The sequence below is a fragment of the Bos indicus x Bos taurus genome, chromosome 13 (assembly GCF_003369695.1).
Source record: "Bos indicus x Bos taurus breed Angus x Brahman F1 hybrid chromosome 13, Bos_hybrid_MaternalHap_v2.0, whole genome shotgun sequence".
In the NCBI taxonomy this organism is placed as follows: Eukaryota; Metazoa; Chordata; class Mammalia; order Artiodactyla; family Bovidae; genus Bos; species Bos indicus x Bos taurus.
Window position 1 is genome coordinate 8,987,173 of NC_040088.1, and position 22,004 is coordinate 9,009,176.

General features: G+C 44.8%; 1 protein-coding gene across 2 annotated transcripts; it reads right to left on the reverse strand.

Annotated features, from left to right (window-relative positions):
* Positions 1 to 14,747: 14,747 nt before the first annotated feature.
* WFDC11 (WAP four-disulfide core domain 11) lies at positions 14,748 to 21,611 on the reverse strand. Of its 2 annotated transcripts, XM_027558142.1 has the most exons (4): positions 21,518 to 21,611; positions 16,832 to 16,984; positions 15,383 to 15,524; positions 14,748 to 14,855 (listed from the first exon to the last, which is right to left on the reverse strand). In XM_027558142.1, the coding sequence occupies exons 2-4, from the start codon at positions 16,930 to 16,932 to the stop codon at positions 14,817 to 14,819; spliced, it is 282 nt and encodes a 93-aa protein (XP_027413943.1). In that variant the 5' UTR covers positions 16,933 to 16,984; positions 21,518 to 21,611; the 3' UTR covers positions 14,748 to 14,816. The 2 variants fall into 2 exon arrangements, with proteins under 2 accessions (XP_027413943.1, XP_027413942.1); XM_027558141.1 differs by having other exon boundaries at positions 14,790 to 15,524.
* Between the last annotated feature and the right edge of the window lie 393 nt (positions 21,612 to 22,004).

A 22,004-nucleotide genomic window follows, 5' to 3' on the forward strand; every position in this document is an offset into this window, starting at 1 on the left:
TGAGAACTCTTGATTTAATCTCTTAACAACTTTCATATATAACATAAAGTGTTAGTTATATTTATCACATTGTACACTATACCCCTAGTAATTATTTATCTTGTAGCTGGAGGTTTGTACATTTTGAGTTCAGTTCAGTTCAGTCACTCAGTCATGTCCGACTCTTTGCAACCCCATGAATCACAGCACGCCAGGCCTCCCTGTCCATCACCAACTTCCAGAGTTCACTCAAACTCACATCCATCGAGTCAGTGATGCCATCCAGCCATCTCATCCTCTGTCGTCCCCTTCTCCTCCTGCCCCCAATCCCTCCCAGCATCAGAGTCTTTTCCAATGAGTCAACTCTTCACATGAGGTGGCCAAAGTACTGGAGTTTCAGCTTTAGCATCATTCCTTCCAAAGAAATCCCAGGGATGATCTCCTTCAGAATGGACTGGTTGGATCTCCTTGCAGTCCAAGGGACTCTCAAGAGTCTTCTCCCACACCACAGTTCAAAAGCATCAATTCTTCAGTGCTCAGCTTTCTTCACAGTCCAACTCTCACATCCATACATGACCACAGGAAAAACCACAGCCTTGACTAGATGGACCTTTGTTGGCAAAGTAATGTCTCTGCTTTTGAATATGCTATCTAGGTTGGTCATAACTTTCCTTCCAAGGAGTAAGCACCTTTTAATTTCATGGCTGCAGTCACCATCTGCAGTGATGTTGGAGCCCCCCAAAATAAAGTCAGCCACTGTTTCCACTGTTTCCCCATCTCTTTCCCATGAAGTGATGGGACCGGATGCCATGATCTTCGTTTTCTGAATGTTGAGCTTTAAGCCAACTTTTTCACTCTCCTCTTTCACTTTCATCAAGAGGCTTTTTAGTTCCTCTTCACTTGACTTTATATATATATATATGGCTGTGCTGGGTCTTTGTTGCTGTGCGAGGGCTTTCTCTAGTTGCAGTGCGTGGGGGCTACTCTCTACTGGTGGTATAAGGGCTCTAGGATTTATGGGCTCAGTTGTTGTGGTTTGCCAGCTTAACCACCCCAAGATATGTGGAATCTTCCTAAACCAGAGATCAAACCCATGTCCCCTGCATTGGCAGGCAAATTCTTAATCACTGGATCACCAAGGAAGTTTGATAGCTGTCGTTTGAATAGGTCAACCTTCATGTGAGAGGACCAGCTCACTAGGTCAACTTGAACACACCTGGTCAATTCAGGTGATAAAGGAGACTGCAGAGTTTTCTGAACAATGTCTCCAGCTCTCAGGCAGGATTTATCAGGGATCCGCAAGTAAAGAAGGGTGTCACATAAGAGAGGAGTAGGATATGGAATTATGATACATTTATCTTGGGAAAAGTTTATTTGGAGGAGATGTGATTGGGGCAACATTGAATCGTGGGACTGGGTGACCACAAATTTCCAAGTTGGTAACATTTACATGGGACTCGAAGAGAGAAGCAACATCTTTCTTAGCTGCTGGAGGTTTAGTAGAGAAATCGAGATCATTGTTAAATTAGCTGAGCTTTTCTTTGGTTTAATCACACAGTCTTTCAGAGATGGAGTGCTTTTCATAGATATGCCTTGTTCCATCTTAGAAGCTGTTTCAAACATCAGACACATGATACTGGTCTTTGAGAGCTAACATATATGGAACCTAGAGAAAAATTTTTTAAGAAACATAAAGTTTAAGGTAGAATGTACACTTTGATTCCTTTATAAAACAAGAATTTTAGACAAACAAGGAATTGGGATTACTGAATAATAATAGTCACATTTTCCTTAGACTCTCTGCCAGGCACTGTGGCGTGTACTTTTATCTGTCTCATCTCATTTTGTCTCATGACACAATTCATCTATTTACTGATGAAGAGGTTGGAGCCCTGAAGACTTGGAGATACCCAGTGTCACCAGGTCAGCAAGTGCAGAGCTGGGCTGAGTCCCACAGCAGCCAGGATCCCTAGCCCTTACTTTCTCCTAGTCCCCCTTATGAACGGGATATTCCCACACTTCTTTTTTGCTTGTTATTCATTCTATTTGTATCTTCAAAATCAAATATAAATGAGTCTTTAAGGAAAAGAATTTGCAAAACACCTGAGTCCAGACAAAAATTGAAACAGACAGCTCCATCTGAATGCTTCTGGATGCTTCACTGGGCTAGCCAGTGAAGATTTTCTTTGGGAGAAGAATTCATGAAATGTTAGGATTAGGCTACACCTTGCCAGCCTGCTTCTCATCCTCATTTGAAGTCAGAATTGTGTCCTCACTATGGGCTTCCTTGGTGTCTCAGATGGTAAAGACTCTGCCTGCAATGTGAGAGACCTGGGTTTGATCCCTGGGTCTGGAAGATCCTCTGGAGAAGGAAATGGATACCCACTTCAGTATTCTTGCCTGGAGAATTCCATGGACAGAGGAATCTGGGGGGTTACAGTTCACAGGGTAGCAAAGAGTTGGACATGACTGAGCAACTAACACTTTCAATTTCACTATGTGCAAGGCATGGTGTTGGATTTTAGGGTACCATGGCATAGAAATCAAACACAGTTTCTACTTTTAGGAAACTCACATTCTAGATAAAGAAAATACTAAGGTAAACAATTACAGTACAGTGTGATAAAGTAGAAGGTAGGACCAAGATGGAGAAGGCAATGGCAACCCACTCCAGTACTTTTGCCTGGAAAATCCCATGGATGGAAGAGCCTGGTAGCCTGTAGTCCATGGGGTCGCGAAGAGTTGTACATGACTGAGCGACTTCACTTTCACTTTTCACTTTCATGCATTGGAGAAGGAAATGGCAACCCACTCCAGTGTTCTTGCCTGGAGAATCCCAGGGATCGGGGAGCCTGGTGGGCTGCCGTCTATGGGGTCACACAGAGTCGGACACGACTGAAGCGACTTAGCAGCAGCAGCAGGACCAAGATAAGGTTCCATGAAAAGACAAGAGAACCATTCTGTGAGGGGTGAATTGGTGAAGCTTCCATGGAGATCTTTTATTTAATATGAAACTTGAAACATGAGTGGGAGTTTGTTGAAAAGTGGGAGAAAGATATTCTGGGCAGAAAGAAGCTGGGGCATTAGCATAAGACCAAGTTTAGTGAGGCAGGTTTCTAAGCCTGAAAGGGCTTGGAAAGGAGTTATGAAGCCCGAGTTGACAGCTGGACGAAAGCATCAGTGGAAACATTCAGTGGAAATAGGAAGTGTGAAAATCTACTCAGCAGAAACGAACTAAGTCACCCACGGTGACAATCCTTTGGGCTTGTCACCCCAAGCCTCAGGTTTGTAATCTAGCTCCACCACTGACCGGTTGGCTAATGCTGAGATTATTACTTTAACGCCACAGTTCTCGGTTTGTCTATAAACTGGGTATTATTGTTGCTGTGAGGACCCCGTGAGATGAAGGCATCATGGCTAAAAATGTTAGTTCTCATTGACTAAGTTGGAAGCCCTTGACAACACCCAGCAGAGCCCAGGTTTCCTGGAAGACTGTGACAGGATTTGCCTGGTCTATGCTATCCTCCATTCCCTGTCTCCACAGGAAGCTCAACACTGCCTTTTCTGGGAATAAGATCAGTATTTTTTTTCAGGCTCTCACTGGTACTACCATCTTCTACCTTGCCTGAACTTCCCAGCCAACACTGGGGTCTCCACAGTAGGAACTGTCAGTTGAGGGGAACCATTCTGCAGAGGACAGGCTGCAGGATTAGGGAGAATAAACACTGTGACACAAGGATCTAACAGATCTGACAGTGAATGCTGTACGGGTCCTGGATTAGGTCACAGAGTTGATGCATTGGTTGCTGGCCAGTGTGTGACTTGGGAAGTTAATTATTATTAGGTGCAGAGGAAGTTAGCATGGCTGGCTCCTCAGGACCTGAGCGACTGTGGTGACATGCACTTCAACACCTTCACTGGCCTCTGCTCGCTACCATTTGTCTAATGAGTGCAGGGTTTCTAAGCTGAATACCAAGGTTTTAACTTGGAAACTCTGTTGACTTCAGAAGGGCTGTTAGAAGACCCTAAGCTCCTCATTTCCCCCCAGACAGCCTGAAAAAAAAAATGCTACCAAGATGTGAAGTGAAGTGAAAGTCGCTCAGTAGTGTCTGACTCTTTGTGGGTAGCCATTCTCTTCTCCAAGGGATCTTTCCAACCCAGGAATAGAACCTGGGTCTCTCACATTGCAGGCAGATTCTTTACAAGCTGAGCCACAAGGGATGCTCCCAATGTATGAAGAGTAGCTTTCTTTTTATGGTGGAGTTACAGAAGACTCCATTTTTCTCCCTTTTCTTGTAACATTGGTAAAATAATAAAGATAATCCCCCCCCACCCTGCTCCACACACACACCTTTTGCTTTGGCCAAGCTGCAAAGCATGTGGGATCTTAGTTCTCTGACCAGGGGTAGAACCCGTGCCTCTTGCAACAGAAGTGCGGAATCTTAACAACTGGAATGCCAGGGAAGTCCTCCCCCTATTTTTTTTTTTTTTAAAGAGGAAAAGCCTGGAACCCAGAAAGTGTGAGTTGCTGGCAACTTCTAACCTATGCAGCGTCTTTACAATGACCAGGTTCTTCCATTCCACCTGGCCTCGTGTAATCCTCACAGAACCCGAGGGACATGTTTGCTTGTCTTTCCCATGGGGAAGTGGATGGTCTCAGAGACATAAGGTGAGCTGACCAAGGCCACACAGTGTGAAGGGCTCAGCTCTACTCCCTGCCCAGGGCGCTATCCACCCAGAGGCTGGCAGACCCGGGTCCCTGGCATAGATTCAGATCTGAGTGTCCTGAGTTCCCCTGGGGCCATGACCCAGCCTCCTTTGCTGATCTGTGTTGCAGAACTGACTCTGGACCACATCCTGCCCCAGGGAGTGAGGACATAGCCCCAGGAGGGGAACAATCGAGGTGGGGCCATCAGTGACAAAAGGCTCTTCTGACCTTCTGGGAATCTGTGAGTCCCCGGAGAGGCTGGAGAGGGAAAACTGGAGAAAACTTGTCTGGGGAAGCCCAGGCCCAACCCTGATACTTACAAAATGCTCTGGGAAATAGGCCTCACTTGCCAACCCCGTTGTTTCTTAAGGTTTTGGGTTTGGGTCTGTAGAAGAAAAACATTTTCAAATGTTACCTGATGAAGTTTTTTTCTTAGAGATATCATTTTAAAAATTTCCACTACTTCCATGATTGAAACAAGACCGTGAAGCTAAGTCCTCATGTCATAGGGAAAGTGGAACCTCAGAGAACCCAGAGAACACAGAGATTCAGACTTAGGCTTGTGCCTTCCATGGTGGAGCCTTGAAAGATGTTGAGCTGAATGGTAAGGGCCAGTCTTGAGAGAGAAGTGGTTGTCTTATCACTAAAATTTCCTGAGTAATTATTATGTGGCAAAGGGCTTCCCTGGTGGCTCAGACAGTAAAGAATCTGCCTGCAATGTGGGACACCTGGGTTCGATCCCTGGGCTGGGGAGATCTCCTTGAGAGGGGAATGGCTACCCACTCCAGTATTCTGGCCTGGAGAATTTCATGGACAGAGGAGCCTGGCAGCCTATGGACCTTGGGGTCACAAAGAGTTGGGCATGACTGAGCGACTAACACTTATACAGAAAGGAAAAAAGATAGTATTATGTGGCAAGCAATGTTTTTAGAGATTGTCTGGATTTTCAACTTTAACTTCACTTTTGCTATTTCAGTTTTACAGATGGGGAAGCTGTGGCCCAGATAACTCAGACAAGAAGTGGTGAAGCCAGGATCTGGGTCCAGAGATCTAGTTCTGGGCTCATATTTGATCACTCTGGACCAAGGTCCTATGTGGGCTACTATGCCCAAGGCAGGAAATGCAGCAGAGAGTAAGATAGTTTAGAAGCTCACTGGTTATGTTTCCTGTCTTGTGGGTCTCTTGAGATTTTGTCTGGACCTCCATAACCATCATGCAAAGATGGGGAAAAAAAGAGTCCCCATTTTCTGCATGAGGAAATGAAAGGCAAAAATAGGGAATTGTCCTACTCAAGGTCACAGAAAGACATGGTTGCAAGATAGGATTAGAAACCAGACATTTCATCGGGCCTGTAATACCCTTTCTCTCTTCTGGGAGTTCTCCCTATTCAACAGAATTGGGGCCAGTGATGATGCCTGGGCAAGTAATCAGAGCATCCCTTGTACTGGAGCATCTGCAGAACCCAGGAACACTGCTGGGGGTGGGTGGTTGGAAGTGTGGTGTTTGGTAAAAGAGTGTGAGCAAAACCAGAGAACAGAGTTACTTTGGGATTCCAGTGATGCAGCTCCAGATACAGGGTTCCAGAGTATGGATTCTGAGACAGGTCAGTGGATGGAGGAGTTTATCAGAGAGGTGTATTCAGAGAGACAGATACAGAGATTGACAGATGTGATGATAGGGAGAGAATGATTATGTAGTTCTTGAGTGGAGGAAGGCTCCATCAGGACATTTATGGTAATTATTCTTGGTAAAGAGAAAGAAATGGTAGAGAGAAAGAGATCCATCATCGTGACTGGTAAGAGACTCTTCTATTGAGCTCTCACCAGCAGTGCTACGGTCAGGGCTGGGCAGGAGAGGCCCTTACCTTTTGCGGTTTACATCTTTGTTTAGTGTACAGACTATACCACAGAAGGCAGAACAGCACTGAAATCCTGGTTGGCAATCTTCCTGCAATGTGCAGAAATCAGTACAGTTTTCTGGGTCTGATCGGCAGGGTGGAGGTTCCAAGATATACCCTGGAACACAGTAGGAAAGAGAAGCCTGGAGTGACATTCAGAACTCTACAAGTCCAAGGAACTGCCAGGGAACCAGGCACGCTGATTCCCCCTAGTGTGGTCACAGGGAGGTAGAATAAGATTTTGGGGCCGAGAACTCTTTCCATCAAAGACAGAGTTTGGGAGAATCCTGCACGTAGGGATCACTCATCATCCTTGCAGATCAAATGCTAAGTCCCCATCGGCCCTGGTTGAGTCTGATTCAAGGGAATGAATGGCATATGTGTGTGGGTCCATTTGTACTGATTCGTTGTGTAGACTCAAACAAACAATAGTTTATCCTAGGGTTTGACCTAACATGTTATTTGTGCATAGGAAGAATGAGTAAAAGGGATGATTTTTGAAATTGATGAAGACCGCTTAGCACACTCAAGTTATTGGCATCAGAATGCTAGAACCCAAATCTCAAATGAGTTCTGGGGATGACTTCTTTCATGGGAAGAAGGATGGGTATTTCAGAACGGGGTGCAAAGATCAGCTGGTCATCTTCCCAGGTCTCTAGTGATTGAGAGGTCAGAGTCCATGGCCCCCCACTTTCTATTGTTGGAGAAGAATAAGTAGACATTCCTTTACCCCATCTACCAGAAATTAGATCAAAGTCAAGAGCACCTCTACCAGGGGATCCTGCCCCAATGCTCCAGCTCACAATATTCTCTCTGTTCCTGAACTCTAAGGCATTAAGAACGAACCCATTAACTCCTTTAGTCAAGCCCTGCCAGATCTTAATTTTGTCCCTTTTGACTTGTCATAGGAAGAGCATTCTATAAGTCTTTGTTGGTTTACTGCTCTGCAGGTATTTGCAATTATAAGGGGATCTGTAGGATATCATGCTGATCTAAAAGGAGTAAGTGGTGAATAAAGCTGGGGCTATAACAGTAATAGCAAATGACACCAGAGAAGGTGAGTAAGAAGCCAAGACCCAGGCTGATGACAGTCTGGCAGAGACCAGGGTTTCCCTAGTAGCTCAGACGGTAAAGCATCCGACTGCAATGCAAGAGACCTGGGTTTGATCCCTGGGTCAGGAAGATCCCCTGGAGAAGGAAATGGCAACCCACTCCAGTATCCTTGCCTGGAAAATCCCATGGACAAAAGAGCTTGGTGGGCTGTACAGTCCATGGGGTCACAAAGAGTTGGACACGACTGAGTGACTAACACACAGTACTCAGTACTCAGCCTGTCATCCTTTAGCTCACTGGATCAGTGCAAGAAATTGGGCTTCCCTGGTGGTTCAGTGATTAAGAATCTGCCTGCCAATGCAGGGGTCACGGGTTCAGTCCCTGGTCTGGGAGGATTCCACATGCCGCGGAGCCACTAGGCCCTAGCACCACGATTACCGAGCCTGTATGCTGCAACTACAAAGCCAGTGTGCCTAAGCCTGTGCTCCACGACGACAGAAACCACCGCCACAGGCAACCTGTGCACTGCGATGGAGTAGCTTTTGCTTGCTGAAACTGGAAAAATCCCTCGTGCAGCAATGAAGACCAACACAACCAAAAACTTAAAAAAAGAAATTGGAGCTGATCCCCACTTTGGAGAGCTTGGGGCTCAGTGGAACACTGTGGGAAAAGAGTCCATGAGCCAGGAATCTCAGAGAGGTTGACCTTCTCAAGTTTTGCTTCCTTTTAAGGGTATCTGGTCCTAACCTCAATATGGTACTTACCAATCTTTCATAAAGCCTCCGTGTCTCCCTTTCCTCAAATTTTAGTCTTTGGTTCTCCAGCTAGCCCCTATCCTGGATACCCCTGTTTTCTTGCAGCTTGTTTAGCCTTCCTTGGTTAAACCTGGACTCTGTCTCTGAGAACCTAACATAGGACCGTGCTCCCTAGGTACATGAGACAGGACACTCAGTCCTCTCCTGAGCCTGCAGTATTCTGAAGCTACGTCTCCTATGGAGAAGTGCAGGGATAACGAATAACAGCTGTGGCCAGAGCTCTTATTTGGTTGGAGCTAGGCAACAGTGGCTGCAGAGATGAACCTGACACCTTCCCGTGGATGCTAATCACTGATACCTGTGCAGGCACCTCTGAGCATTTAACATGGGTCATGTAATGCAACACTTTGCTTCCTTTCCTCCCAAAATATCCTCTCAGGCTAAGATTATGTAGGTCGCAGGTTGAATTCTGCCAACTTAATTTTCCTCTCTGTTTCAATGCTTGAATAGTTGGCCCAAGCATCCATGAAGAAGCTGGATGATGGAGGTGATAACATTGACAGTAGTTAATACTTACTGAGCACTTACCCTGGTTCAGCAGGGGCACTCTATGTCTACATGCATAGTCTCCGTTTCTTCTCCCAACTACCCCACTATTATTCTATCCATCACAAAGATAAAATCCACTCTACTTAAGCTCACTCAGTGTGAAACAGAACAGGGATTCAAACCTAGATATTGCTGACAATCAAACTTGGACTCTTGAACACGAAACTGTATTTTTTCATGAGATGTACCAATCCCTCACATCCTCTCATCTGTCCAGATGCTTCTTCCCTCCCCTGGGCCCAGACCCAGCACCTACTCCTAAAATGTTGCTTGGGACTCCCAGACACCAGCTGCGATGCTACGTGAGTCAACAGCAGGAGCTGGAGAAACAGCGCAGGCTTCATGCTGCTGGTAGGATGGGTGGGCAAGTCCTGGTCAAAGCTGTGACCAGGCACAGCTTAGAACAGAAGGCAAAGTGAAGGCAAGGAGCTGTGACTGCCTTACACCGTGTCCACCAATCAGGAGGCTTTGGCAGAAATCGGGGCACGTCCCAACCACACCCACTGCAGGGCCAGGTAGCATTTTCAAATCCACACTCTCATCACCCCCCTCATCCTGACCTTGTCAGGTCTCTCATCTATCTCTGTCTTGTTAATATCCTTTCACAAAGTTTTAATAAGTTCTTCTACGTAGAGTTCTGGCTTGTCTTTGTTATATTTATTCCTAGAGGTTTGAACTGTTAAAATTGTAAACAGCATCCTAACTTTTTAATTATGCCTTTTCGTTTGCTGCTAATGTAGATACATGACTTTTGTGTATTGATCTGTAGCCAGTTATCTTGATAAACTCTCGCATTGTTTACCGTAATATCTTGATGTGTTCTTTTCAGTGTTCAATGTATTCAACATCATCTGCAAATAATGACAGTTGTATCAGTTGTATTTTTCCTCTTGGAACTTTATTGCCCCCTCCCTTTTTTTTTTGGTACACTCTGTGGCATGCAGGATCTTATTTCTGCAGCCAGGGATTGAACCTCATCCTCTGCAATCCAAGGAGGATTCTTAACCACTGGACCATCAGGGAAGTTCCCATCATTTCTTTTTAATGATGATAACATTTAAGATGTATTCTGTTAGGAACTTTCAGGTATATAATACACTAAGATTAGTTGTAATCACTAGGCTGTACATTCCGTTCCCAGAATTTATTAATTTTATAACTGAAAGTTTGGACCATTTCCCCAAATCTCCTCTTGTCCCCCAACCTCAGCTCCTATGAACCACAATACTACTCTTTGTTTCTATGAATTCCGTTTTTTAGATAACACATATGTGATATCATTTATCTTTTCCTGTCTGGCTTTTTTCACTTATCCTAATGCCTCAAGTTTCATCCAAGTTGTAATCAATGCCAGGACTTCCTTCTTTCTCGTGGCTGAATGATATTCCATCATATATATGTATCACATCTTCTTTATCCAGCCACCTATGGTTAGACTTTGGTTGTTTCCGTATCTTTTAAACTATGTTCCTTCTTTAATTTCTTCTGTAAATTATTTTATAAAAAAAATATAGACCTACAGTTTTTTTTTGCAGAAAAAATGGTCTGTTTACAAAAGGAGAAGATTAGCTGTGAGAGGAGGACCGTCCCTGTAGCAGCCCCAGTGCCACAGGAGTGGGCCGTGGTGAGGGGCAGGCCACGTGAGGAGCAAGAACTCCTTGCTCTACCCTGGCTTGGCCAGGAGAGGCAGCGAGGAGCCCAGGATCACCTTCCTTTCTCCTCTTCCCTCTCCCAACTCAGCTCTCCAGGGGAGTCCGGGCCAGAAGAGGGCTCACCACTCTGGCCAGAGTCATGAGAGCCCAGGCTCTGCTGCTCCTCTGCGTTCTGCTGCTGCAGGCCCCAGGAGGGCAACACAGCCAGAAGACAAATCGTAGGTGGTGGGGGAGGGGGCGGGAGGGGGCGGGGGAGGGGTGACCCGTCCAGTCTAAGGAGGACCTGGGAGTTCGAACTTTCCGGCACATCCTATTCGGTCGGACCACAGCACTGTGAAGACTCTGGTTCTTCCCAAACCACGGCCCTCCAGCCTCTTTATCTGGCTCTGGGAAGAGTGATGAGGGGGTGGAGGGGGAAACTGCATCTTTTCATTCCCCATCCCTCAAATCCAGAGACATGTGGTACCTACAACAGGGAAAGATACACCTGAGCGAGAATCAGGTGGGAAAACAAACAGCTATTCTTTGGTTTATGCACACAGGTGACAGGTAAACATTCTGAGACATTCAGGGGAGCAGGTGTAGAATGAAAGTACGTGGGAGAGCAACATTTGGGGTGCAAGGGTCAAGGTAAATTTATCTCAGAGGGAGTAGGATGCTGAGAGTGGAAGGGAAACACTGAGGGTGCTACTTTGCTGGGAAGCGGCAGGGATGGAGCAGACAGTGGCAGCATGAGAGGAGAGAGACGACGAAGGGGCAAGTTCATCTTCCTCTCTGGTCCCCACGGATTGTGGAGAGTAGGGGAGAGTTAGCAGGTCATCCTCGCCTTTGTGGAGTTCTCAGGGATCAGGTGCAGGTTCTGTGGAGGTGACTTGGCCAAGGCCATGACAAATATGGGAGACGGAGTCCTGTTGCAGGATTATGGAGAGAGTCCAGGAAGTCCAGGCATCGAGGTCTATTGGGGAAGAGTAGGAGGAATGGATTTAAGATACTACCCATCACCAGGATCTGGTGAAGGGCGGAGGTGAGTTCCCTGAAAAGTCCAAGTGTCTCCTGAGTAGATTTTGAGGTCTCAGATCTCTGGGGGGCTTTCAACTCGAGAGGAGTTCTCTGAGAAACCTGGTTCCATTGACCCTGCTTCTGCTCCTGCTCTTTTTAGATCTCAAAGCTAAAGCCTGTACGAAGCGGCCCACGGAATTTACTTGTGGGAACCACTGTTCATACTTCCAGCACTGTCCACAAAATACCATATGCTGTTCAACCTTCTGCGGGAACATTTGCATGAACGTCCTGTGAGTCAGAGAGCCTGGGGCCTTACATCTTGCCCCCCCAGCCATCTCCGCAGACACTGTACCTGCGGCTGAAGATAAGGACCTGACCCTGGACACAAGGATATCAACAGGAATGCCACCCTGTCCAGCCAGTATCTGAACAACCTGTCCCTGTCAAATAAACCAGAACGAATGTGGAAGGGCCTGCCTAGTTCACTCCCAGTGCCTGTGATCGTGGAGAACCTGGCACAGACCCCAGAGGGCCCCCGCCTTTCTGGGTCTGGGTCTCTGATGTCTCCTCTTGTCAAGCTTCTCTGCTCCCCCTCCCCACCTCCCCCTGCTTCCCTGCCAGCCCCCCTGTTCCTCTGCTCACTGAACCAGGACTCCTGGGGGAGGACCTGCTCGGTGGCACCTCCTGGTCCGCAGGAGAACGTGCCTCGCCCGGAGCCACAAAGGGCCAAGTTCAACATGACATGCCGCGAGGCTAGACCCTGGGGCACAGAAGGGGAGGCCCCCGAGAAGGACTCTTCTTAAACTTGGTCCACCCCCATCCCATCCTGCTCATCGTCCTTGAGAGGCTCAGGTCACTGTCTCTTTGCAACAAAGAAAGTGAATCCCAAGTGAGATGACATGTCCAAGGTCAAAGGAGAGGGAGAAGTTGTGGTCTGCTTGGAGGAGGAGGTTTCCTCTGTGCTCCCCTCTCTGCATCCCAGTGGGACGGTCCACGGGGAGTGAGTCCTGTGCTGTCCCCACTCCAGCACCACCAACAGGCTGCTTGTGGAATGAGGCCTGGCTGCGATCCCTGGGACTCCAGGCCCTTCCTTTAACTGTGCGGTCCCAACCTTTCCTTATGGCCTCATCTTTCTTCTTTTTTTTAATCCAGAGGGAGGAACAGTTGGTTCAGGGTGATGTGACAGGATTAATTGGCACAGGATGCCTTGGGTCTTGCCCCTGATTTCATGGTGAGTCAGTAGAAATTCCTCCCTGGGGTCCAGAGTCCCTACTACTCTGTACAATCACCACTTCTCTGATGTGGTCCTGGGACTAAGTCCAGAGACCGGGCGAGTGTGTCCAGCTGGGACGTGGGGTCAATTGTGAAGAACTTGGGAGGGCAGACCCTGCTGGAGGCATGGATGTGGTGCTATGCTCCAGGCCAGTGGCTCCTGCTGAGCATCAGTGAAGGAGATACGCCACGCCTCCATCAGCCTAGAGCCTCTGACCCATCTCAGGAGCATCACAGGGCTTCTGGTACTGCAGGGTCTCCTCTTCTGCTAAGAGCTGCCCTCAGACAAGGGGGCCTTAGGAAAGAGATCATGATCATAGGTGCCAGGCTGACCTTTTCCTTTCCCCAGTCTACCCTGCCCTAGAGAACTCAGAGGCTATCCCTGGAATGTTATGGATAGGAGTGCTTGCCTGGACACCAATGCGTGTTCTGGTTTTATTGAAATAATTGAGTGCCTCTTTATTACATAAATAGAAGGAGTGGAGGTCCCTTGGAAGACCTTGAAATTTATGGAGGCAAAGGAAGAAACAAATGCATACTCTGCTTTGATTTGGGTCTCCAAAAGGTCAAGCCCCAGCCTGCAGAGAACTGCAAATCAGAGCTGATCTGTTTTGAGCCAACCCATCGCCTCATGGTTGCAATGACTTTAGCATGACTTGTTCTCATCCCCTGCTCTTCTCTATGTCAAGCATATGAAAGGACCCTAGAAGTATCCTCCTCATCTCGTACATCATGATGGTGGTCAACTCCCACCTGCTCCCACTGACTGCCCCCAGTGTTCACAGGAGGATTAATACTGATGCCTTCATCAGCAAGTGTATTCCATCCTGTGTCTCTAGCTGTCTGTGTCATAACTAGACGCAGAATGCCTAAGTAAGAAGCTCCAGGAAGATATATGGAATGCAGATGTTGGGGTTAGGTGCTGGGTGCAAGATTTACTACTAAGAAATGCCCATCAGCCCAAATATATTGGTTCCTTGAACCATTCCAGGAAGATTTTCTTTCCAGAAGGAGATGTTCATAAGTCCAAAATAACATTATCTAGGAGTATGCGTGCATGCATGCTGGGTCCCTTCAGTTGTGTCTGACTCTTTGAGACCATATCTACTGTAACCCACCAGGTTCCTCTGTCCCTGGGATTCTCCAGGCAAGAATACTGGAGTGGGTTGTCATTTTCTTCTCCAGGAGATCTTTCCAACTCAGGGATCAAATCCATGTCTCCTGCATTGGCAGGCAAGTTCTTTACCACTGAGCCACCAGGGAAGCCCCTGTGTGTGTATATATAAGGTTGACCAAAAAGTTCATTCGGGTTTGTCCATAACATCTTACAGGAAACCCAAGTGGACTTTTTGACCAACCCTATGTATATATATAGCTGAGCGTGAGTTCATATCGATATCTCTGATTTTAATCCAGTAACCCAGGGTTCATTCTAGCATTTTCCTTTTGCTTATTTCTAACTCTCACAGAAACCTGGCTCTTATCTACCAGTTACTTACCTGTTCAATCTTTCATAGCTGTAAAATAGTTTTAGAACTGTTTACCCATACCCTGTGAAAACAAATTCACCGGAGACCTGCTGTCTGAAAAATGGAAAGAAAGGGCTGCTTGCCAGTTACCCACATTAAAATGGCATGCGAGAAATAAACTTCTTTTCTTGAAGTCCATGATTTAGCCTATTAGTTCTAAGGTAATCAAATGGGGAAGCAAGATTTGGAAGCAAGAGTTGGAAACTTACATACACACTATGACAATAGAAGGGAGTGTAATAATGGCATTCAAGGGTAGTGGAATGGAGTGGAAAAAAAGTCAAGGACCACTGCTGGCAGGTGAGTTTATTAGCCAAGGATTTACTCCTTCCCAGCCCTCAGTGAGAATGAACTGGTGTCTCAGTGGGAGGCTAGGCTTTTAGCTTCTTCAGTGATTAGCTGCAAGAGAAAAAGGTTAGATGCTTAGAGGCTCTGGAAATCTGGGAAGCAAGAATTCATTCCCAAGCTTAATATTATTCATCTTTACCAGATCTTGGAACAAGAATACTTCATGTAACAACAGGAATTGTCCACTTCTGATTTGGAGGAGGGGATGGTATTAGTTCACTGAATAGTTACAGGTAGAAATATGGGATCTGGGTAAGCTAAGATGGTTCATGGTAAAGTCTGACTGTGGATGCTATGGCTAGAAATCTGGATGAAAAAACAAAAAAAACACCAAGCTGTTGAAATACAGAATGAAGACATCACAGGCATTGATTATATATCGAAAGAAACAAGGTGCCCCAAGCTGGTATCTTGGTCTATTTGCCAGTGAATTGGCTTCCAGGTTTAGTGGACATGGTCTTCTGCTACGTTTGTGCCTAGGATTTAGGACCTCGGCCCTCTGTTTAGGGATAACAGCATCTGAGAAGAAGGTGAGAATCAGTGATGACACACACCCAAGCGTGCATCTCCAAACTCACTGTATTTTCCCAGCAGACGTTTCCACAGTAGGTCCAGCAGCATGTGTGATTTATTTTTACACATCTAAAATTTCTAGAACACCTGTTGTTACATTCTTGGATGGTTGGCTGTCCCCAGCACTCCTGAAGGAGCAATTCCCTCCTGAAAATGAGATGAGATGGTAAGACATTGGTGGGGCCATATAGACAAGTGTGGGAAGAGAAGTCCTTCATAAGCTTAACAGCTTATGTTAAGCTAGAGGGCCCCTCTAGGGGCCCCTCCTAGAATCCTGGCCCCAAGTCCCCACTAAAGTACCTATCTTCTAAGAAAATCCCCTTCCTTAGCCTCCTCATTGTATTTTCACTGACCCCATTGCATCTTTACTAAACTCTTAGACTTCTCTGCTCCCCAGGTCCTATAGTGTTGCAGACTTCTGGGTCCTCTTTGAACATCCTAGAGATAGGACTCCATATACTCCCAGCATTCATCTGCCCTCCTATAAAAGTTACATCTTTATAACGGGGGATCTCAGAGTCTGAGATAACCTCTACCCTCGTTATCACACCTATTTTACAGCATGGGAAACTAGACCAGGGAAAGTAAGGAATAGATTGCCTCACTTTCTTCCCCTCCTTGCTGACCCTGCCTTTAATGTAACTCAGCCTCAGGACTTCTCTGGTGATCCAGTGGTTAAGAATCCGCCTTCCAATGCAGGGGACATGGATTTGATCCCTGATTGGGGAACTAAGATCCTACATGCTTCAGGGCAACTAAATCTGCATGCCACATCTAGAGGAAAAAAAAAAAATCATCCTATTAAAAAAAATAAAGTAATTCAGCCCCTCTCCAAATTCTCTCTCATCTCATTTTCTTGGCCCCCTCCATTGATTTCATTTTCTCATCATATGGCCCCCAACATTGCTCCACTAAAGACCCATCTGATGTCTCTTTTCCATCTTTTTACATTCTGAACTATCCTACCAATGGGTCGGCTTTAACTCAAGCAGTCATTCCATTGCATTGGACTTCTGAAATATCCTATCGCTAAATTAAGGGTATATATCAAGAAATGATATTGGTATCATTTGGTAATCATCAACATGCACACAGTTAGGACACAGAGCTTCTGGAAGAATGGGAAAATATGGTAGCTCTCTACTGGTGCCCCATCTCCTCCAAGATAGCCTGACACGGGAAAATATTATATCCTTATAATTTATGGAATGTATCTAAAAGCTGACAGATACTCATTGATACTTTTAAGGTTGGAAGAAGAAACATTGAAGGATTTCAGCTTGCGAATTTCTTGGATCTCTGTCTATAGAAAAGTATCTATACACAAATGCTCCAACAGGTGATCCAGGGAAGTGAGTCCTGGGTCAGATGTATCAGGCATGATACTTCTTCATTTGTCCAGAAATAAGCACAGCCCCGTCATGCCCTTTTGATCCTCAATCCAGGCTCATCACCTGCTGCTATATCTTTCCTTCACTCCTCCCAGCACAGACAGTAGTACCATACAGAGTAACATCATGAGGAGAGGTGTCCCGAACTTCATGATGTTGACCATATATATACGTCTGAATAGGTGTTGTCAGGAGTTCTTTCCTTTGCAGTTGCTTCTAGAGATCAAAAGACACAAATAAAGAAAGCTGGGAAGCAAGAGGAAAATTCTCATGGAATTTCTTTACACTCTGTCCTCTAATTATTCTTCCTTGACCTCCACCACCCAACCACAGGTACAAACCAATTCTGGATGTTGACTTTGCTAAAAGATATCTCTCCATCTCAAGTTTCATGCCTTCCTTTTGCAGGAACCCGCCCCACCCCCCTGCTTTTTTTTGATGTGCTATCTTCCCTTGATTAAAAAATAACTCAAGGGATTCCTGGTAGTTCAGTGGTTACGAATCTGCCTGCCAACACAGGGGACATGGGTTCGATTCCTGCTCCAGGAAGATCCCACATGCTGCAGGGCAATGAAGCCCATGTACCACAATACTGAGCCACCACTCTAGAGCTTGAGTGCTGCAACTGCTGAAGTCTGTGTGCCTAGAGCAAATGCTCCATGACAAGAGAAGCCACCACAATGAGAAGTCCGCACACTGCCACTAGAGAGAGCCGGCACAGAGCAACAAAGACCGAGTGCAGCAAAATAGATGAATACATCTTTAAAATAATGATAATTCAAATTTAGCACTTAAGACAAGCTTCATGCCTTCCTTTTGCAGGAAAACCTTTTTTATTTTTATTGTTTTGCAAGTGTGTGTTATTTTCCCTTGATTAAAAAAATGACTCAGAGGCTTCCCTGGTGGTCCAGTGGTTAGGAATCTGCCTTCCAATGCAGGGAACTTGGGTTTGATCCTTGGTCAGGAAACTAACTCACACAGCACAACTAGAGAGCCCATAAACTGCAACAAAAGATGAGCGTGCTGCCACTGAGACCCAACGCCAAATAAATAAATAGAATATTTTTTAAAAGAAAAAAAAGGAAGTAAGTGGTCAGGGAAAGATATCACAATAAACCAGCTGGTAAAGAGATGGATTCAGCCAGATCACAAGTGAGCAACTTCCATCATTTGGGTGGGGGAAAACTCAAGCCATGAAACCACCCATGACAGAGTCAATTTGAAGCAGTACCAAGTCCAGAAAGTACAAAGTTCAAGAATGCAACACTGCCTGCCAGAAGGAGCTGTCCTGACCCCTTTATCTATTCTTGCTAGATAAAGCCACCTCCAAATGGCTCTTAGCTACCTGCAGGAGGAGAGGAAAGAGCAAGGAAACTGACCACTCTCTTTCTAGGTGTGGAGGGAACAACCGTTTTAATTCAAGCTTAGTGTTTCAACTGTGCTTGGGCTTAGACTTTTTTCTAAATTTATTATATTATATTATGAATAATATATTTTAGCATATAATATACTATTATATTTTAAATTTAGGCAGTGACTAGAAAAGTCTGGTTCTATACCCAAGCTCTCATATAGAACCAAGAAATGAAGTAGCTCTTCTGGATATATTTAAATGGGACAAAGGACAAGACTTTCAACATATTACTAGTAACATTCCCAGTGAATATTAATGATATGTGTACCAGTAACACAGATTATTAATATTTTCCCATGGATCATAAGACATCTGAAAATTTGTGACTTCTCTTTCTTCAGGGGAAAAATGTCTTTGGAAACCTCCTTGCAACTGAAATTCGGTTAAATGCATTTGTAAATGTGGAGATCCTTGGACAAAGGATACTGCCTATCTCAAACCCTAGGTGGGGTTGGTGCCAGTTTTTCCTGTTTTAAGATTAGTTTATTCTCAAAAACAGACTCACAGATTTAGAGAAGGAACTTATGGTTTTCAGGGGGGAGGGCGGTCTGGAGTGATAGCTAGGAGTTTGGGATTAACAGGTACACACTGCTATATTTAAAGTGGAAGGACTTCCCTGGGGGTCCTGTGTTTAAGATTCCTCAATTCCAATGCAGAGGGGCACAGGTTGGATCCCTGGGGAACTAAGATCCCGTATGCCCCACATGCCTCATGCCATGGCCAAAGATTTTTTTTTAATTTTTAAAAATTAAAACTGATAACCAACAAGGACCTACTGTATAGCACAGGGAACTCTGCTCAATATTATGCAACAATGGGAAGAGAATTTGAAAAAGTATTTTTAAAAAATAAAAGAAAAGAGAGGTAGGATGAACTGGGAGATTGGGATTGATAAATGTACAAATGTATATACAGATACATGTATACATGCATAACACAGATGGCTAATGAGAACCTACTGTATAGCACAAGGAACTCTACTCCATGCTCTGTGGTGACCTAAAGGTCCTAAATGGAAAAAAAGCTATATGTGTATATATATATATAGAGAGAGAGCTGATTTACTTTGCTGAACAGAAGAAACTAACACAACATTGTAAAGCAACCATACTTCAAAATTTTTTTAAGTACAATTTAATTTTATCAATAATGGCTGTGGTTTCTCATAGCCTTAAAGAGTTAGACATATAAAAGGAACCTAGATGGGGTCGCTAAGAGTCGGACACGACAGCGACTTCCCTTTCATTTTTCACTTTCATGCATTGGGGAAGGAAATGGCAACCCACTCCAGTGTTCTTGCCTGGAGAATCCCAGGGATGGGGGAGCCTGGTGGGCTGCCGTCTATGGGGTCACACAGGGTCGGACACGACTGAAGTGACTTAGCAGCAGCAGCAGCAGAGACACATAACTCTAAAATGTTTACTTATTTAAAAATTGGTTTATTTTACCAACAGGATATACATCCTGTCTTATCAATAGGAGGGAAATTCTCTCCCACTTGACACCACACTGAAAACTGTCAGTGTGGCATAGACAGTAAATTCCTGTGACTTTCTGGAGTCAGATATTCAAATTCCTGTGAATTCCCAACCCCAACATGCCTAGTTTAATATAAGCTATGTGTTTGGCTAACCACCTAATTTCTCAAAGACTCAGTTTCCCTGGATGTATTATTTTTGGGCTCCAAAATCACTGCAGATGGTGACTGCAGCCATGAAATTAAAAGATGCTTGCTCCTTGGAAAAAAAGCTATGACAAACTTAGATAGCATATTAAAAAGCAGAGACGTCACTTTGCTGTCAAAGGTCCGTATAGTCAAAGCTATGGCTTTTCCAGTAAATAGATGTAAGGATTGGACCATAAAGAAGGCTGAGTGTGGAAAAACTGATGCTTTTGAACTGTGGTGTTGAAGAAGACTCTTGAGAGTCCCTTGGACTGCCAAAGAGATCAAACCAGTTAATCCTAAAGGAAATCAATCCAGAATATTCATTGGAAGGACTGATGCTGAAGTTGAAGCTTCAAATAGTTTGGCCACCTGATGAGAAGAGCTGACTCATTGGAAAAGACCCTGATGCTGGGAAAGATCGAAGGCAGGAGGAGAAGGGGACGACAGAGGATGAGATGGTTGGATGGCATCACCGACTCAACGGACATGAGTTTGAGCAAGCTCCGGGAGATGGTGAAGGACCAGAAAGCCTGGTGTGCTTCCTTGGGGTTGCAGAGTCTGACACGACTGAGTGACTGAACAATATGGGGATGATATATCCACATAGCAAACGTTGACTATATGAAGCACTAGCAAAAAATTTAAGTTTTAAAAATTAAAAAATTAAGCCTCTTGGCATATGTTACAAATTATAAAATAGGAAAATATAGAAAATTTGGGGGATTTCCCTGGTAGTCCAGTGGCAGACTTTGCCTTCCAGTGCAAAGGGGTTTGGATTCAGTCCTTGGTTATGGAGCTAGATCCCACAGGCCTTGCAGCCAAAAAATCAAAACATAAATAAAAGAAGCAATATTGTAACAAATTCATTAAAAGACTTTTAAAAATGGTCCACATGAAAAAAATCTGTTAAAAATAATAAAATAAAAATTGAGGCACATAGATGGTTAGCTGGGTTGCCTTTAACTTCTAAAACACTGTTATTTGGAAATGATTTCAAAATTACAAGAGTAAGACTAGTCAAAGAACTTCTACATACTATTTACTCAGATTCACGTATTTTAAGAATTTACCCCAATTGCTTTCTCTCTCACATGTGTGTGCGTGTATATATATATATATGCCTAAGCCATTTGAGGGTAAGTAGATACATCATGGTTCTTATTTAGGAATAATACTTCAGTGAGTACTAACAATAGGAGCATTCTCTTCTGTGATCACAGTACAACTTCATTAAATTGAACATTTCTAAAATCTTTTTATCGAATCTACCATAAGTATCCCATTGTGTAAATTCACCCAAGAATGCCCTTCCTTTATCTTTTATGAGGTTGAAATTTTTGACGACGCTAGACAGTTTTTTCTTTTAAATAACATTCCTCATGTGGGGTTTGTGTGCAGTGTCTTCATGATTAGGTGCAGGTTATACGTTCTCCCTGAGACTACTCTGAAGACAATACACAATGGGCCATGTGTTGCCGACAGTAGTGTCATGTGTATTGTAGGCAATACATGGTGAGTCGGCGTCCATCTGTCTCATCTTTCTCTCACTTTCTCCATTTGAACATCAAGGACCATTACTTCTTTCTGGGAGCATGAATTGGACACAAGCCACAAATGAAAGCATTTTCAGGCTCACATTTCCAGCCCCAAGATTCTGACCCTCACCTACCTCTGAAGTTGTTGGAGTTGGAAGTGCCGGTATTTATATGACTGATGGCTCTTCTTCCTGGTCTCTGCGAACTGCCGAGCCCTTGCACACGGGGAATCTGATGAGCAGAACAGAGCTCGAAGGTTCAGAATGTAATCATGGTTCTGGTTGTGGCAGATCTGGGAGTTCTGCCAGTAAGTTGGGTACATATAGAACATTGTCCCTAAATTCCTATAAAAAGTACTCAAGGAGTACTTTTTTTTTTTTTTTAATCTCTTTGTGCTGCAGGTAATACAGGTAAAAGCCAAACACTGGAGAACTGCAGGAGCCTTCCCTCCCTCAACACACACATTGCCTGGCTGTCTGGGTGATTGTAAGGGTAGTGAAGGATCTGCATATCTCTTTTGTGCTAACATGTGTGCGATGACTTTTGTAACATCCTATCCATCTCTATGTTAACTTCTCCATGGTTAGCACCAGCCTAACACTACCTGCAATGGCACCCAAC

Coding starts and splice junctions, on each gene's coding strand:
- WFDC11 (XM_027558141.1), bottom strand. CDS start 16,932: ATGGTCAACATCATGAAGTTCGGGACACCTCTCCTCATGATGTTACTC. Junction 15,525..16,831: donor AAGGAAAGATATAGCAGCAG/GTGATGAGCCTG, acceptor TCTCATTTTCAG/GAGGGAATTGCTCCTTCAGG.